This window comes from Tyto alba, unplaced genomic scaffold, assembly GCF_018691265.1.
Source record: "Tyto alba isolate M040663 unplaced genomic scaffold, T.alba_DEE_v4.0 Super-Scaffold_8, whole genome shotgun sequence".
Taxonomy (NCBI): Eukaryota; Metazoa; Chordata; class Aves; order Strigiformes; family Tytonidae; genus Tyto; species Tyto alba.
In genome coordinates, this window is record NW_024881329.1 from 17747814 (window position 1) to 17766128 (window position 18315).

Here is an 18315-nt window from a genome sequence, read left to right on the forward strand (position 1 = left end):
GGAAAACCTGTTTTTACATGCATATTTAGTTTTTATAAAGAATTGCAGGGTAGAATATCTGGTAAAAAGGAGTAAAGAATGTAGACCATGGGCTAACAAACTCTTTACTGTTGAAAGAAGTGAGACTTTTTCCCACCTCAAATTTACAAGGATATAATTACATAAGCTTAGGTAGCTGAATAATTTACATAGTTACAAAAAAGCCAACAAAACAAAGCCACCTTAGGATGTGCAGTTTAAACAAAGAATTTTTGTGTATAAAGAAACTACCTTGCAGTTGGTGGTTTCAGTGACAATTTCACTGACACTGAAATTGTCTTTGACAATTTCGTGCAATAAGAAATGGTGTTTGAATTACTTTACAAGGAATTTTGGCTGCCCAAATCCTTAATATAGAAGCTAAAACTTTCTTTAATGTGGAGAAGGATCGCTCAATAAAATGAGTACCATTATTTTAATGGTACTGGATCTATAGTTGTCTCAGTAAATAATAACCAATTTTATAAAGCCTTTTTAGTACTATTTCTGAATTTTCAAGCATGATCATGAAACAAGCTACTGAAAAGGGAGAGAGGTACTTTAAAGTAGAATTGCTTGTTTGTTTTATTGTGCTTCACAGAATTCTTGATATGAAAGTTCTTCCACTGTATAAATCAAAATTGTTTTATAAAAGAGAATTGTGGGAAAAGGGAATTCTGCTGTATGCATCTGAGAGGGCTTCTGTATTGATCTGTGGCAGGGTTTAAATTGTGGATTTGTGGGTATGAGTTGTGGATTCTCAAATATCTTCTGTGAGCCTGCCACAAAACCAATTTAGGTGTATATACTTTTGTCAATAGAAGGTCATAGTCAAAACTCATTTTCTTTGCACTCCTAGCCATAAATGGGAAATCTGCTGGCTGAAATGGTGCTCTGTAACATGGTGGGGTTCATGGGTCTCTGTTAACCTTGCTGAATGAATAATACTGGACCTAAATTCTGTTACTGGATGTGCTTTTCCCTGTAGTTTGTGCTTGAGTAAGACTTGCGGATTTACTGTTCCCGTTGGGAACTGTGTGTAATTTTATATCCTTCAAGGTTCTATTGTCAGTCAGGACTTTAAGTATGATACATATTTCACGCTTGAATCTCTTGCTTCTACTAAGATTTAATCGTGGGCTGCCTTTTGTGTTTTAATTTGGAAACCCAGAAATAAAAGAAACTTTTGACCCAGATCAAAGGTCATTTAAAAATTTAAATGGGATTCTGTTGTACAAAGAGCTAGCTACCTGTAGTACTGATGGGTGTAAAGGATGAGCCTACACCCAATAGACCAAGATAGATTGGAACAGCAGAGCATGTATGGAGGGTGGTCTTGGATGTATGGGTGAATCTGGTTGAGGTTTTTATATGTGTATGCATGTCTTGGGTAAACCTCTAACTTCAGAATATCTCTTCAAAGCTTTCTCTATTTGCTGTATTACATTTGGTGGATGACTAAAAGTTTGGTTCAGATAATTTCAGGGATGCCTTGGGATACCACTGTGAATTTCTTTTTTTTTTTTTTTTTATTATTGAGTAGTATTTTTTCATGTAGTAATATCAACTTTTTGTAGTTTGTGTCAAAAGGCTTGGAAGGTCATAACTTTGTTTTAGTTTTATGTTGAAGAACAGGAGGCAGGTGCATCTAGTAATTATTTCTTCTAGAGCATGCAGTGTGAGTTTTCCGAATGTCTTTTGTGGGTGTGGTTCAACAACGTTATCTTCCAAAAGCTGAGCCATTGTTTTAAGAAATCTGGAGTTACTTCATGTAAAGAGGAAATGAAAAAGCTTTTTAGGATTTGAGCTCTCACTGCTTGACCATGCAGGGAAGTTGTCCTTTTCCCTTCCTCTGATCTTACTTGTGCTGATACTTACATTGGTGTAACTCTGATCCTCTGCTGGAACTGCAGTCTTTAGAGACTGTGTAACACTTCTGTATTTTGTGCAATGCTTATAAAAGATTAAGTCCTGGGAGGTAGTGGAGGAGAAATGGGCCATGCATGCCTTTTCTCTCTACAGAGTAGGAGGCTGCAGGGTTTCCCAGTTGCATCATCTTTCCTGTGTTTGTAGCCCAGTGTGGAGTAGGAGCTTCCTCCTCTCCTCAGACCAGGCTCCTCACCAGTCTGTTTCATGTCAGCATTTATTACTAGTTACCTGGTTACAGCATATTCACAGACTGCCCTTTTCTCTCCTTCCCCCTTTTTTTTTTCCCCCCCTTCCCTTCCTTTCAGTGTTATTTATATCCCTGGTTTTGTTATGTGATGTACCGTGCTTTTTGGGTTCAGGTAGATACAAAGTTTGGAACTGTTGATTATGGATATCTTCTGTGGCAGACAAGAAGTTACTTTGAATGTTACAAAAAGCTTAACACACCACATTCACTCCCCCAACCCCTCTAAAACGACTCTTTGACACTTAATCTATGTTGCTAAATTAAGGGGTTTTTTGTGTTTAAATACCAGACTGGTCTGTTGTAAGACCTGAGACTGTACTCCTTTTGCATGGGCTTTAGAGTTGCCTTTATTTGTAAAAATTGAGCGACTTTTCCATGGAATGGTCCAGTTGTATTTACTCTGAATACTGTGGATTTGGATATATTTAGCTTCAATTAGCCCAGTAAATTCACTTAGCATGTAAACTGGGGTGACAGAGTACAAAGAAATAGAAAAATAAAATGTAAAGAGCCTGTAGGTTGAATTTTCCTGCTGAAGGCATGTGTCTGTTCTCATTGAATATTACTTGCTTAAACAAGTTTGAAATTATAAGACTGAAGTGTTCATCACTTGGCAAAAAGAATAAAAATACATATATATATAATAGGAGAGCACTGAGGGGGAAGTACGTGTTGAGGCTTGTTTAATGAGGGTGGCTTGGCCAGCCTTATTTAGATATTCCCAAGCATTGCCTTTTAACATAGTGTGAAAAATGTATTTTCAACTACTAGCCACAGAACTAAACCTGACAACTAGAGGCCAAGATGAATGATTAGAATAGGGCAGGGCAGTGCCTCAGCTGCTGCTTAGTTCTTGCAAGCAGAAGTATCTTGTCACTGAAATAATCATGCATGATGGATCTTGTCCTGGGTCTATTTCTAAAAAATAGTGAAGTATTAGTCATGTGAGGATTAATTTTTTAAACACACTAGAACACAGTATTTAGGATTAAGTAATTTTTAGTTCATAAAAGTCATAGGAATTTAATACTAAATGTCAGCTGAGCCAGAATTGTGCTGTTTCTTCTGAGTGTAGTATGTTTAGAGTTGATATACAGAAAAATACATTTTTTTTCTTGCCCAAGGAAACTGACAGTTAAATGCTGTTTGCAACTTAAAAGATCTTACTGTAACTTTTGTAGTAGTTGCTTAGCTTCCATAGTGGGTGTTCCAGGAAAAATACTGCACTTGTTAAATTTTCTCAACGTATCTTGCAGTTGTTTTATGGTTTGGCATTTTTGAGCAGCATTGTATGCTATGAAGTCCTGTATGGGTTCCCAGGTAATCTTGACCAGCATTATGTGGAAAATAAAAACTTAAATGAAATCTCTGTAGTGTCATATTAAAGATGGAGACTGGTTTTGTCCCATACCTTGTCAAACTGGTAATGCAAGATTCTTCCTCTTTAATTAAGTACAACTGTATTCTCCTTTTGCCATAGTGGGTATGGGTGTGGGTAGGTTTCTTCACTGACAAGGACTCCAAAAATGGAGATGCCTAAAGCTACAACTAAGAAGTTGTGCTACTACTTACTGTATTAGTTACTAATCAAAATAGACTAGGCTAGGGGTGCAGGAATGTGGTGATTCATATTGTGAAACCCTTAGAATTCACCGATTTGGAGTATAACTGAAAGGCATTTGTTTTTCTAATTCCCCCTAAGTATTGTAAACTTATTTCTGTGTTAAGGTAAACTGTTCTCCTGGAATATTGGTACATGCACTGGTACAGTGTTGGGAAGGATTACTCTATTATTGACCGGTCTCCAACAGTCACAGTTCTGCATGAAGTTGTCAGACACATCGCAAGTTGAAAAGCCTGTTTTTCAATGATGACTAAAGTTTTCCTGATACATATTTTAGCTGATCTTGTGCATTTTCCTAAGCTGAACAAGCTTGGTATGGTTTTGAATACTTTTGTGCCATATCTGCCCTTTCAGGGGACATATTCATGTACATCCAAGAGCAGCTAAGGTGGAACTCTGCAAAACCACCACAATGAAAAGATTCTAGCCATGTGATTGAAGAAGGCTTACTACCACCATTGCATATGAATAGATGTTAAGTTTCATGCAAGTCTGAAGAGTGCTTATTTCCTATGCTTGCTGCTAGGCAGCTCTTATCTTACAGCTGTTGTAATGGTTCTACTTTTAGTAGGGACAACATTTAAAAAGTATTTTACAAAGACAAGGGAAGAAAATAGCTTAAACTATAAATTAGTGTTCGTAGATAGTGTTCAGTTTATTTCTTGTTAATCCTCTGTACATTCTGTTGAATTTCAGGATAGCCCCCCACCCCCCCTTGTCCCAGTTGAATATTTGGAGAAAGACTGGGAAAAAAATAAGTACTTTGATATAGTTGTTCACTGGTTCGATATGTAATCTTTAATACACATCTGTAGTTTAAAAGGCTGTGGTAAAAGTGGGTTGTGTCCACTCTGGGTTAACTGAAAATGTACCCTGTGTGATCTACCATACTTTGAAAGAGTCTCACATGCTGGCAGTGATTTGTTTTTCTTTGTGAAAAGATTAACAAACTTCTACCTGGAGAAATTATGTAATCTTTTAAAGATCACAAGGCTAGTTGATGTACAAACTGCAAGTTGTTAGGCCGAAAGAGGAGTAACTGAGTGAAATTTTCTGACTACTTGAACAACTTAATGTTCTCTTTGCTTAATTTCAAACCTACAAAGAAGCTGTAGGATGCAGCTGTGGCTTAGTTTTGACTTCCAGCAAACAGTCTTGTAGAGATCATTTGTTGCATATAAGATTATTGTATTCACTGTGGTGTACATAGGTCTCATTAATGGTGGAGCTTGGAAGGTGCTCAGAGATTGGCGTGTGTATCTTGCTGTGCAAAGTATGGTAGATAATCAGTGATTGTTGGCTCTCCAGTGATGCACAAAGATACATTTTGCATGAAGCTTTGCCCCTAGACTTGTATACATAACAGCTCTGTTTTGCTGGGTTTAGAGAAAATTAAATGCAAGAGTATAGGCGGTAATGATTTTGCTAGTCTGGGTGGTTTATACAGGCTGTAGTTAATGATTTGAGTGTAGGTGGTTTCTGTTTGCCTGTCTTCGACCTATGCTTTGCTCTGTGTACCGGGGTTTACAGTCTCATTTTCCAAACTGTTCTGCAGTGTGTATAAAGTTTGAGCACTGGTTAATGTGGTGAAAGGAAAACCTCTGATCTTTCAAGGAATGAGAGGCTGGATCCAGCCATGTTTGTGTTCTGGTGCTTTTACCCCCCCACCCCCCAAATAGGACATGTCTATCAGAAATGTGTTAGATCAGGGAACTACAGGAGGGAGAATATGAAACTGATGTATTTCTGCCTCCCTTTTCCTGTTACTTCTGCATTCCTCTTGCAAAGCTGCCAAATACCATGCTTCTTCATTTATGTTTTCTTGCACTTCAGCACACAGTGCTTCCTGAAAGCTCCTAGTAATGAAGTCTGGATTTAGTGCTTTGTAGTTCAGGCTCAGTGAACGCTGCGCATAAATTTAAGCAACTCAGTCAGGATGGTAACTGGAAACCTACTTATTACCATGGAGACTTGGTCTTAATATAAGCTTTTCCATTTTGCTCTTGGGCATGTGTTTGGTACCTACCGGCTGTGAATTAAGGGCTCCCTTGCTTATTACTTGTCAAACACTAGGCAGTTGATTCTACTTTCAGCTCCAAAGTGGACTGGAAACATCAAGTTTCATTCCAGAGCAATAACATTATGCAACTGTAAACACTTTAAAACTTAATTGCCTGTTTAGGATAGAGCAGTGTTAATGACAAAGCCTAGATAGGTCAATCCAAGAAGTAAGCTTGACGAGTACTGTACTGAAAAAGAGGGCTGGAATGATAAAAAAGTTACTCAGGTTTAGTATTAGTCACTGACTGTCAGCTGGCATCAGTATTCACTTGAGTGTTTTCATGCAGTGTTACAGTTTTTGCTAGAAGAAAAATTGGTATGTTTTGTGAGTCAAGGAAAATATACACTTCTGATAGTTGACCAAAGGTGGTATTAACCACTTTAAAATTGCTCAATGCCACTAGCTGGAATGTGAGAATTTTTTTAATAGTAAAGAAATCTGCACCTGTGTTTTGGTAGTGTTCTTTTTGAGTTATAAAACATCTTATGCATCAGGAGAAATAGGAAAGGAGGTTGACACATCAGTTATATTATAAGCTACAGTGTATTTGAACTCTGGTGGTAGTTAGCTCTAGTGGGAAAACCATCTACTTGGAGAATGAAAAACCTTTCAGTGCTCTGAAATGCAAGAGTTTGACATAACCATATTTTAGTATTACTTTAAATATTTTCTTACATTCCCTTTTAAGTTGTTGGAGGTTTTGAGAACAAAAGATAAGCTTAGTTCATAGAACTGATTCTCTTAAAGCTTTAAATGAATTTTGTGTTTTCAGGTTAGAAAATCCAGGCTCCTTGATCCATGCTGGAAATTAATTTCATTGGGTGAAAATCAAAATATTTTTCTTTGCACTCTGGGCTTATTTTACACTTTCCCATTAGCACATGCCATTGATATGGAAAAGTTGAAAGCAATCTGATTTATTATGTGGAACAGGAAAAGCACAATTTATGTTGTCTTCTGATTTTGTTGTTAAAGTGTGTGTAGTGTAACTGTGTTCTTAGAAGGCTGGAATTAGTGATTAAAATATGTTAGTACTTTTTGGTTTTAACTCTACCCTTGAACTAGTTCATAATTCAGACTCTTAGATTAAAAAAACCCCAAACCACCACTAAACTGATGTGACTTAATAGGTACAAGAATTTATTTGCTAGGAACTTCTAAATATATTGGGGATATTGGTAACTGTGCTACCTAAACCCCTTAAGTTTGAAATGAAGTGGCTATGAAATACCCTATTAAGCTTAGATATTTAGGTTTTCTTCAATTGTTTTCTTTAAGATTGTATATTTGTCACTTCCATGTGTGCATCATTTGGAATAATTGTAGCTTATATGTAGTATAAAGAACATGATGGAAACATCTCAGATTCTGTCGGTTTCTTATTCCTGATGGCTTGCACTTTCCCCAGATGTTCTCATGCTCTCTTCAGCATCTCATATTGTTGGGTGGGGGGTTTGATACGCAGGCTACAGAACAGAATGTTAACAGGTAAACAAAATACTACTTGGAGGTTAAACAGATAAATTCCGCTCACATATTTCTGGCAGAGATGTTCCTAAAGATGCAACAGTTGAACCTTCATGCTTGTATTGCCAGAAGATACTACTTTAACAGTATTTAGTAATATTTTCTTTTATGAACTTAAAATGTATTTCTTTTTTAATACCTTTTCATCCTTTAAATCCTTTCTGGTCATGTTGTTACCTGTAATCCATGTTTCCTTATGTGCTCAAGAGTGGTATTGTATTTTATTGTGGAATAAATTTTTTTGCTTGAGCAAATTCCAAGAAAATTTACAGTTCTTTGAGTTCTTTGACTGTAGAGCATCCCTAATACACAGTTTATGTTAATAGACGTTCAGGAATTACCTCTGTTTCTTTCAAGTTTTACTGTAAGTTAAATACTGTCTTTCCTGTCATGTAGCATTTATTGGTTTGTGATATACTACTATCTATGTAACCTATAAATTATGCTTATAATAAACATTAAGAGAACCTGTTCCCTGAAAGCTGTATTGTTCTGGGACCAAATTCTCACAAGTAACTAAGTGGCTGTCAGCTACACACAGATCCAGTTTTTGGAAGGAAGTTTATGTTGTGGTCTCTAAAATACTAAAGGTTGAAGGTCAATTCTGAAGGTTGATGTAGAAGAAACACTATTGCCTTAAAAAATCATGCAGTTTGTGGACTAAGAACCCCCCCAAAAATATATTGCTGAATAACAGCAAACTTGCTCAGTTTATCTTTTTGTTGAGAGTATTTATTTCTGACAGCAGGTGTCATGTTTGTAATGGTTCAGTTGGTTCAGAAAGCTTTCCTCAGTTATCATTTTGGTTTAGTGCAGAGTATGGCTGTTTGTCATTATGTTCTAATCAACAGGGACCACTTACCTAGTATATTCGGCACTCCAGCTGATTCTTGTAAGTGCTCTGAAGTGCTTATTCTGAGTCCCATTCTTGCCAGTCCTCAGATTTGGGTATTTTATTTTGATGGCAACTAGAAGCAGAGTGGAACTTCATTGATGTTCTCAATCTTCTCCTTAATTACAGAAAAGTAATACAGCTGTGTAAGTAGAAAAGTTTCTCAGTATTTTTCTTTTTCCTTTAATTTGTTCTGTACATTCATCTAATGCCAAAGAAGAAATTGAGGCAACTCAAACTTTTTTGAGATGATAAAGTTGCAAATAGTTTCTCTCATTTTGAATTGCTTGAGGAAATCACAAATTATCTACTGTTGAAGGTAAGTATTAAAACTAGAAAGAACATGTCTTTTGGCAGTGTCAGCTGAAACTAAGGACATTCAAGTGTTCATTATTAGGCAGCTTGTGGGACTCAAAACAACTATATTTTGTCAAAACAAACAGCAATGGAGGTATTATGCAAAGCCAGAAACGTGTCAGTCTGTTTATGCAGCAGCAATATAAATTCCTGTGTGCATTGTTTTTTTTGGGTCATCTGACAGTGTGATAGTTTGTGTCATAATTATGATACGTTTGTGCTACAATTTTTATTTGCACAGAAGTATTCAATGGAATAAAACTGTATGTGCTTATCATTTGAAGAGTGAATAGGCTTCCTTTCAAATACACAGCTGTTTTTCAGAGAATGAAGCTCATACATGTCTTAAATAAGAAAATGTATATTAATGCTATACAATGATTTTAAGTTAAGAAAGGATGGCAAAACAGTGTCTGGTAGTCTTTGCTGCTTTCTTTATCGTGTTCTCAACACTTGAGGTAGAGACTGGAAAAATATGGAATGTTCCATGTCACTCTATCCTTTGGAGTGTTGTGTAATGTTGATGCTTGTAAATTTTGATGGCATTTTGAGTTGGTTGGGGTTTTTTGTGGTTTTTTTTTTTAATTATTCTGAAAAGGGCAAAAACACTACCAAAAAAGTACGTTCATATCAAGCTCTTTTACAAATACTTTGAGTCTATTAGTACTTCTAGTAGTTTCAGCAGTACTTGGTTATGTAATACATAAAGATAAGTAGGGAAGGCCTGTGAAGAACTGCAATTTTGGAATTGGGTTTTGGTTTACCTAAGCTTATCAGAGCAAAAGGGATGTGTGCCATCAGTTGCCTGGGAGTGTTGGAAGCTCCCACGGGTGGGATGTTGTACAGGAAAACTTCAGACATGAAGAAGCGTTCTGCAGGGAAAGCTCATAGTAAAGTCAGTATTTCTGTTAGCTTCTGTGATAGTTGAAGTTGTTTTTTTCCTGTCTTGGTTTACCTTGCACCTGGGAACCTTTTGTAGGTTTTGTGTTTAAAAGTTCCAGTATCTATATTTACATACCAGGTTGTTTTAGTAAGTGTATTTCCAGGGAATTTTACTTGAAAACAATAGACCAGTTGTTTTGTTTGGTTGTTTGTGGTTTTTTGTTGTTGTTGTTGTTTTTTGTTTTGTTTTTTTTTTTTTTATTAAGGATGCAAATGAAGTACTGCAGTGAAATATTGATGTGAGTGTAAATAAGTATGTTTAAAGAAATCAAATATTATTTTAGGAACGGTAAAAGGAAAAGAAATTAAGGCTTTTTTTGCAATCATCTGTTGATTAACTGGGGGTACTATACTGAATCTTTTTTTCCAATGAACAGATTTTTATTTAGGAAGAGGGATTATGGAGATAGAGTCTGACTATTTGATGGTGGTAATACTATATTTTTTCACAGTAGCTTTTAAAAGCCTAGTGTATCAGTAATTCTAAAGATGTTCACTGTAGGTATAGGTTATGCAACATACTTTTTGTTTTTTCAGTCAGATACATGTTTTAGAATAACATTTACCGAATTAACCTTGGAAATTACAGACAGTGTCTTTTGACTATGCTTATTTTAGCTGCATGTCAGAATTTGCAGATGTGCTAGTATAATTAGTTGACGTGTCCTTTTGTTTTAAGCATGTGTTTTCTGTCATTATGAATTTTATTGCAAAACAGCTCTGTCTTAAGCTTTTACGTGATACGCAGCTACTGTCTAAGCAGTATATCTTGCAGAGTTTGGAAAATTTAGAGAAGCAGTGTTTGTGCACAGTATTATGTTGTTCTTAGTTGGCTATTTGTCTTGTTCATCTTGTCTCGATAAACACCAGTTCAGCTCTACTAATCAACTGTTTATTAGACATGACTTCTTTATTAGAGTGATTTCCTTATTTCAGACAATAGAAAAGACTAATTTATTTACTAGCATTTCAATGTTTTCTTATACAAGTGCTTCTGAAGTGGTCACTGGCCATTGGAGTGACCGATGCCTATTTATTTTCAGATCGTGAGTTGCATTAATGATGCAAGAGTGTTTTGGTTTTTTTTTCCCCGTTTTCTACAAACTCCTTTTCTAAAGCATGGACTTGTTCACATTCACACTTAATTTTTAATGTGGTTCACATGACAACTTGAATTTTGTGAGAGTAAGTAGGTAGATAAGGTTATGCTCAGTATTTGCTTACAAATGTGGTGTATAGTTGTATCTTTTATTCTATCCAGAGTATGCTCACTGAGTTGATAGAATGTTTAAATGTCTTTTATGTTGAGTATTTTTAATGAGGTGGTTGATAGAGAGTGGAAATGATTTAGGATACAGTGACTCTTTTGGATACTCAGTCCAATTGTACCTTCCTGACATAAACCCAAAGATGTAGAAATATATTCTTTAATGTTGACTAATCTCAATGTGCACAGTAGTAATAAAGATGCTGTAACTGATATAATTAATTTCAGTTCCCTGTTGACCTTTCATTCTGTGCTATTTCACTTTGGTTGAGTTTTGTTTGGTGAAAGCTTTACTGAATTTGAAGGGAAAGCCTCTTGAGGGCTTTGAGCCCAAGGGCTTGTCTTTTAGAAAATTCTGATTCTAATCCTCCTAGATTTCTAACAGGACTGTTGGGAAAGGGCAGTTCCAGTTCTGATTTGTGAGATTTGAAACTAGGTATAAATTAAATTCCTTATGTAGCTTAAGTGAAAGAATACAGGTGAAGGTCCGAGTCATCTGCTGATGAAGTGTTAAGAATGATCTATTACTATAAAGAAGTAACCTGTGTATTCTGGTAGATTCCAGGAATTATGCATTGTCTCTCACAATGAAATACTGACTTGCAATTTGTCACGTTTTACTGGTTTCTGTATTTTACTGTGCTTAGTGCTCTGTTTTTTAATGTCTTCCTTAGCAGTCATTTATAAACAAAAACAAAACCCAACTTTTTGAAACAATAGCAGTAATAAAATGCACTACAAATAGGTTTTCCCCTTTACTTACCAGGGATACCCCAACTCAGATAATTGCCTTGAAAGACAAAGAAGTTTTCAAAAGTACTGGTCAAACATCTTTCATCTTTACAGCTGACAGTGTAATGGTTTTAAGTGTTTGAATTTAAGCCTGTTTAGCATGACTATACAACTGTATTGGTTTTAGACATCTGAAATGAATACTTCAAGAAATCCTGTCAAGTGTTCATATGAATCCACTCTCCCCCTATATCCTGATGTTTGATGTGCTTGTATTTCTGTTTGGTTTGTTTCAGGAATTTGCAGCGCTTACAAAAGAGCTAAATGTATGCAGGGAGCAGCTGCTTGAAAGGGAGGAAGAAATTGCTGAACTGAAAGCAGAAAGAAATAATACGAGGGTTAGTTCCTTGTCTTCAAGATCACCATTGTTAAAGCATCCAGCTACATGGAGAACGTTGATTCTGAAAAGCTAAAAGTATTTTTTCCCAGATATTTCATGTGAAATCCCTGGAAGTGTGCAGTGTTTTGATTAAGAAAGTTTGGAAGCTTATGTACAGCTCCAAATATTGCTGTGCAGAATCAGGAAACGCTTGTAAGACTGCACTGCTGTCTGTCATTCAGCTTTCTTCTTGTTGAAGTTTTGTAATCATATAACACCCAAGATCAGAGGAATAGAGTGGGCAAGCTATAGCGATCTGTTCCACTGTAAGCTGCTGGTAGAGCAGTTGCTCTCCGGTTTAGCGTATTTCCTATGTGTATCCTTCTGGCAAACGTGGTTCCTCACACTGGCGGTGGATCCCAAAGAACTGGTTAAGAAGAAACCTCATTGAAAAACTAGACTGAAGGAGAGTGGTAGGAAGTGTGTTAGCTCCGATATAACTTCTAACATGGGTGAAATGTTAAAAACAAGTCCTTACGCTTGATGCAGTACTCCTTGGCTCTCAGATTTAATTTTAGAACTCAAAACTTGATGTTTTAAGAGGCAAAGTTTTCTGCAGCTATGCAGAACAGGAATAAACATTGTTCCTTTTTTTGTTTTAGCTCTTACTGGAACATTTGGAGTGTCTCGTCTCCAGGCATGAGCGGTCTCTCAGAATGACTGTTGTAAAGAGACAAGCGCAGTCTCCAGCAGGAGTTTCTAGTGAAGTAGAAGTTCTCAAAGCACTAAAATCTTTATTTGAACACCATAAAGCCCTTGATGAAAAGGTAATGAAATATGGTAACTAACATCTTCTCATCTTGTCTCTTCTTTTGCATGGACCATGCAGTTGTTCGTACTAAAGCTGTAGAAGTCAGGCTGTCTGAACTTTTCTCTGTATTAAGTGGCTTTGCTATAACTGAATCAGTAACTGCCCTCCTAAATTAATATGTCTCACTAAAGCAAGTTGCTGTAGTTTATTCTGTTACTTCATTGACTGTCCTAATGTAAACTAAATGTGGTTCAGAGGCAATGTATTTGTTGTAGGAATGTATACAATTTGTTACCTGTATTATATCAGGATTTAGCATTTTGATTACATAATACAAGAAACAGACTAGAGAGAACAGGGGAGGAATCTGCTTACACTGCGATACAAAATAAAGCCTGAATTAAGAGAACTCCACCCTTTAGTTGTGCCTGATACTGACAGCAGGATTACATAAGTGGTAAAGTTTACTGTGAATTGTGCCGCCAACTCATAGTTTGCCTAACTTTTGTGACCCTTGCTTGCATATAAAGTCTGGCAAATTATTTTAAGTAGAATTCTCTCTTTTTCCATGTTGTACATAAGCAAAAGCATACACACTCTGTGCCTTACAAAAGGATAAGCAAATTCTGGATATGTTTAATTCTTGCCTACATGTACAGGCCATGTTGAGTTATGATTTGCTTAAGACCAAAAAGGAAAAGCTAAATTTTAAGATATGAATTGTTTCTCTAGAAGGTTTTTCATACCATATGTTGTAATTAATAGACTCTGGATTAAGCAGGTCTCTAAGTGTAATGGAAATTGTGTCATTTATTATCTGAAAGGGTATGACAGCATGGCAATAAGTGAAATTGATTTCTTTTTAATTTGAATGATTTCAAATTATTTGAAATTACTTTCAGGTGAGGGAGAGGTTACGAGTAGCACTTGAAAGATGTAGCTTATTGGAAGAAGAACTAGGTACTACACATAAAGAGGTAGGTGTCTTTTTAAAAAAAGTCTTCATGTGTGCATTGTGGGTGTTTAGTCAATATTTGTATGCAGTAATTTATTTGGTTATTAAGGCTCACTTTCACTTCTTGTTCTTGTTCTTGTTTTGGGTTTTTTTTTTTTTTTTTTTACACTAGATGGGATAACTAATTTTTAACTCAGTCACTTTGAATGAGCAGGAAAGAAAAAACAAAACAAAACAAAACCAAACAACAAACAAACCCCAGAAAAACAACATAAAACCCTTCCCCCACCCCCCAAAAACAACCCACAAATAAAATCCCAACAAAAAGAGTTCCTGTGGCTTTAAAATAAGAATTTTTGGGTTGCAATGGCTTAAGTTTTTTGAGTGCCTGTGCCATACATTATTAATACATACCTTGCAATAGAATCAATAATTGTTGTTTTGCTCCTTTGCTTTTGCAGCTGTTTCTTATATTATTAGTGAGAAAGGAATTGACTTGAAACATATGTATATAAACTTTTCTTTTCTTTTTAGTTAATGATTCTGAAAGAGCAAAATAATCAGAAAAAAATGCTTCCAGATGGGATGCTAGATATAAATCATGAACAAGAAAATACACCAACTACAAATGGGAAGGTACAGCTATTTGCTTTTTTTAGCTGATGTCTGATTTTTAATCATTAATTGCAGTATTTAAATTTTAAACTATAATAAAATCTTTAGTGATAATTTAATGAAAAAGTCTCAGTTACCACAATTTCAATTTTTGCAGTCTATCCAGTAAATAACAGTATCTTGGGGGAGGGGTGTTTACAGGTCAGTAACTGTTTTTAAAATTTCTGTTACATGCAAGTACCATTTTTTCCCTGTTTAATAGCGATCCTCTGATGGTTCTTTATGCCACGATGAAAACCTTGCTAAAGTGATTGAACTCCAAGACATCATAGATAAACAAAACAAAGAGCAGACACAAATGAAAGAACGTCTTACTGCTTTGTCTAGCAGAGTAACAGAGCTGGAAGAAGATCTTGACACAGCTAGAAAAGACTTAATAAAATCTGAAGAAATGAATACAAAGTTACAGAGAGATGTACGAGAGGTGAGGAATAAAATGTCAAAATTTGGGTAGTCACAAATGCAACTTCTTTATAGAATTTCAGTGTTACTGGTGCTCAGTTACATCTTTATGCTTTTGAATGTCTTTGGTTTGAGAGGTGAGAAGAAAATAGTTTAGGGCATATTGGTGCTATTTTTTGCTTAAAAGACTAGTTGCTTAAGAAAATTTGTCTTCAAATGTGTGACTGACTAGATACTTCACAAAATATATTAAATTACAGATTTAGCGTTGCAAACTTTAACATGTTCTTGAAAAGATGCTTGATTTTTGTCATAAATGCTAAGCTTATTCATGAAGTTCTGTGTTTTTTAAAGAGGTTGAGGAATCAGTTTAATTTCAGTGGTGTGATTGACAGTTCCTGTTACCAATCAATCATTTATCTCCAAGGTGCAATGTATTGCAGTGTACTGTATCCTTATTAAATCGAAAGAGAGTTTAGGTAATCCAAGAACACTCTCCGACTGTCCTCAGGATTTGCTGTGTTTTTTGTAATTGAAAAGGTAAATAGTAGATCTGTGGTGTAATATACTGAAGACCAGTCTCTTTAAAATGGTGAATGCTTAAAAAGTCATTGAGCTTCTAAGCCTAATTAAGACTGTTCTTTCTACGTCATTTTTTACTGAAAGGAATACCAGAGTATATCTGATTTTTATTTTTTTATTATTACTGTTATTATTTTTGGTTTGTGGGTTTATCTCCCAGTTAGTTCACTAAATGGTTATCCCTTATAATCTAAATTCTGCCTTGTGTCTTGCGTAGACTATGGCCCAAAAGGAAGACATGGAAGAGAGAATTACAACTCTTGAGAAACGCTACCTCGCTGCACAACGTGAAGCTACATCTGTGCATGACCTCAATGATAAACTTGAAAATGAAATTGCCACTAAAGACTCCATGCATCGACAGGTAAAGTACATTTTTCTCAACGTATAGCTAATGAAAATAAATAATGTTCATAGTGTACTAAAGCACTTTGCTTTTAGGAAGGTAAATATCATCTGTAATGTGTTATTGTTAGTGATTTTTTTTCAGTAACTGGAGGAGAGCATTGTATGGAGTTCTGCCATGGAAGTGAAGATGAGACCAGTTCACGGGGGAGGGAAAATGTGTTTTAGTGCACTTGATCATAGTGTAGCAGGACTGTTAACACTATTAATTGTGGATTTTTAAGTTCATATTTGTGTATCCAAGCATCTTATTTTCACGTGTAAGAATTACTCATTCTAAGCTAAAACAGTTTTAAAATTTGAGTAGTAGATTTTATAGCCTATAATAGAAGTAAATGTTGCCTTACTATGGGAGGAATTTTGACATATGCTTGACATGTAGTCCAAATTTATAAACCAGAAATGGTTCTTTAGCCAATCACTTTCTAACTAGAGGCAGGCAACTCTTAGTCAACAAGAGAAGTCCCTTTTCGTATAATTCTTAAAAGAAGTTATGCATGCTTTAAATAAAAACAAATTTTGTGATAATATGCATAGTGTTATTTAAAATATGAAGGAATTTTTTCCTTGATGTAACTCAAAGTCTTAGCACAACCTTGACATAGAAAAATCACAACTTCTTTTATGCTGCTTCCCATACTGCAACTATGTTTATTTGGTGATATACTTGCTTTCAGAATACACAAAATTGCCAGCAGAAAAATGTATGTAGAGAAAAAAATTTTCTCAGGTAATGAAGGGGGAGGATTCCACATTTTTGGTTACAAAACCAGTTTTGAACAGTTTGTGCTCCATAGATCTAGTAAGGGCAGTAATCTGTATCCTTACCTTCCCCTGAAAATCAGTCACCATTTTAACACTAAATATTTGCTGACCATAATCCTGTGTAGAGTGAAGATAAGAATAGGCAATTACAAGAACGACTGGAACTAGCTGAGCAAAAGCTGCAGCAGACTTTGAGAAAAGCAGAAACTTTGCCGGAGGTGGAAGCAGAGCTGGCACAGAGAGTTGCAGCACTTTCAAAGGTGAGTCAATTGGACAGTGACTCTCTCCTCTGGGGCCCTGCTACACGAAATCTGTTCTTAGTGTTGGTTTTGTTACACTGTTTTTCTATTTTCCCCCCAACTAGTTCAGAAAAGGTTTCTTGTTTTCTGCATTTTTCGTTCATCTCTGAACACACCTTGATTTTATTTTTTTTAAATTTCCGCTCTTTGGAACTTGAACAGGTTTTCTGTTAAATCTGTCATGAAAATGTCCCTCTGAATTATTATTTTGTTGCTTTTTATTAAAGTTCATTCAATAATAGGCATAAAGTATTATAAAACAAAAACTGTTTCTGAAGGGGTAACACAAATTTCTTCCACTGTTAACCAAGTGAGGAATGTGGGGAGAGAAAGAAGTAATAGTATTCATTAAGATTTTTTAGAAGGCTGCAAGTGGAGTAATGAAGTCTGAAGAATTATATGTAGTAACTACAAATGAGCCTTTTCAAGTGTGTGTGTGTGTGTGTTTTCTTTTAAAGTGTTAGTTTCATTTCTTTCCCTGTTATCTTTCCTATTCCTAACTGGCTCTGTAGTCTGACCTTTTGTCTCCTGGGAACTCTGCTGCTAAAGATGCTAAAGTATTGGAACTTACCACCAAGCTTAGGAAGGTAGAATTTGTGTATTAGTCCTTGTTTCTGCTTGCTGCTTTCTGCTTTGTCATGATTACTAACAAAGGGTCATATTGTCTAGGCTAGTGAGGAAAAGCTGAAATTGCATTTATTTTTTTTTTAATTTATTTTTTATTTTTATTAAATTCTTGGGGAGATGAATGAACTGCTGTTGCAAACTCATTTCCAAATAGTAGTTGATTCATGGTGCTTAGGGGTAAGAGGCTTCATCATTTTGTTACTTACCATATGAACTCTTACTAGGTTCTTTTAGTGACAGAGGGGAATCTGTTCTGCATTGTGTATTACCATAAATGGCAGTTGCGCAAAGCATGTTAGATATATTATTGTGCTTCAATGTTTCTATGCTTTTGAAACCTTTTTTTAAAAAAAAAAACAAACCAAAAAAAAACCAAAAAAACACAAAAAAAAACCAAAAAACCAAAACCCAATTATAATTTTGTTTTCAAATTGATAGGCTGAAGAGAGACATGGCAATATAGAGGAACGACTGAGACAGATGGAAGCACAGCTAGAAGAAAAGAATCAAGAACTGCAAAGGGTACGGTACATATTTTTGGCAAAGATACAAAGCTGAAAAAGAATCTGATTCCCTTCATGGCTGCCTACCATTCAGAAAAGCTGTTTTTATTTTGTATCTCTAAAATAAAGCCAGAGTTTAGGCTGGCTGATAGTTGGGAGATTTGAGGCACTCTACTATGGCTAACTTTCAGCTTTTTTTTTTTTTTAATTTAAAGTGTCCAAATGAAGTTTGAAAATATGTTTGGAAACACCTAATTGATACTGATACTTTCTGATGAGAAGACAGATCAAAACTTGCTGAGTTAAATGACCATG

The 18315-nt window shown here is 35.6% G+C and overlaps 1 protein-coding gene across 7 annotated transcripts in view; it reads left to right on the plus strand.

Moving 5' to 3' along the window:
* The window catches only part of PPFIA1 (PTPRF interacting protein alpha 1), a 60474-nt gene that overhangs the window by 10225 nt on the left and 31934 nt on the right, over nucleotides 1–18315 (plus strand). For all 7 annotated transcript variants that reach the window (XM_033006856.2, XM_033006858.2, XM_033006861.2 and 4 more), the window contains exons 3-10: nucleotides 11894–11995; nucleotides 12639–12803; nucleotides 13690–13764; nucleotides 14277–14378; nucleotides 14620–14841; nucleotides 15619–15765; nucleotides 16697–16831; nucleotides 17936–18019. In XM_033006856.2, coding sequence (XP_032862747.1) covers nucleotides 11894–11995; nucleotides 12639–12803; nucleotides 13690–13764; nucleotides 14277–14378; nucleotides 14620–14841; nucleotides 15619–15765; nucleotides 16697–16831; nucleotides 17936–18019 — 1032 coding nt within the window. The remainder of the gene's footprint in view (nucleotides 1–11893; nucleotides 11996–12638; nucleotides 12804–13689; nucleotides 13765–14276; nucleotides 14379–14619; nucleotides 14842–15618; nucleotides 15766–16696; nucleotides 16832–17935; nucleotides 18020–18315) is intronic.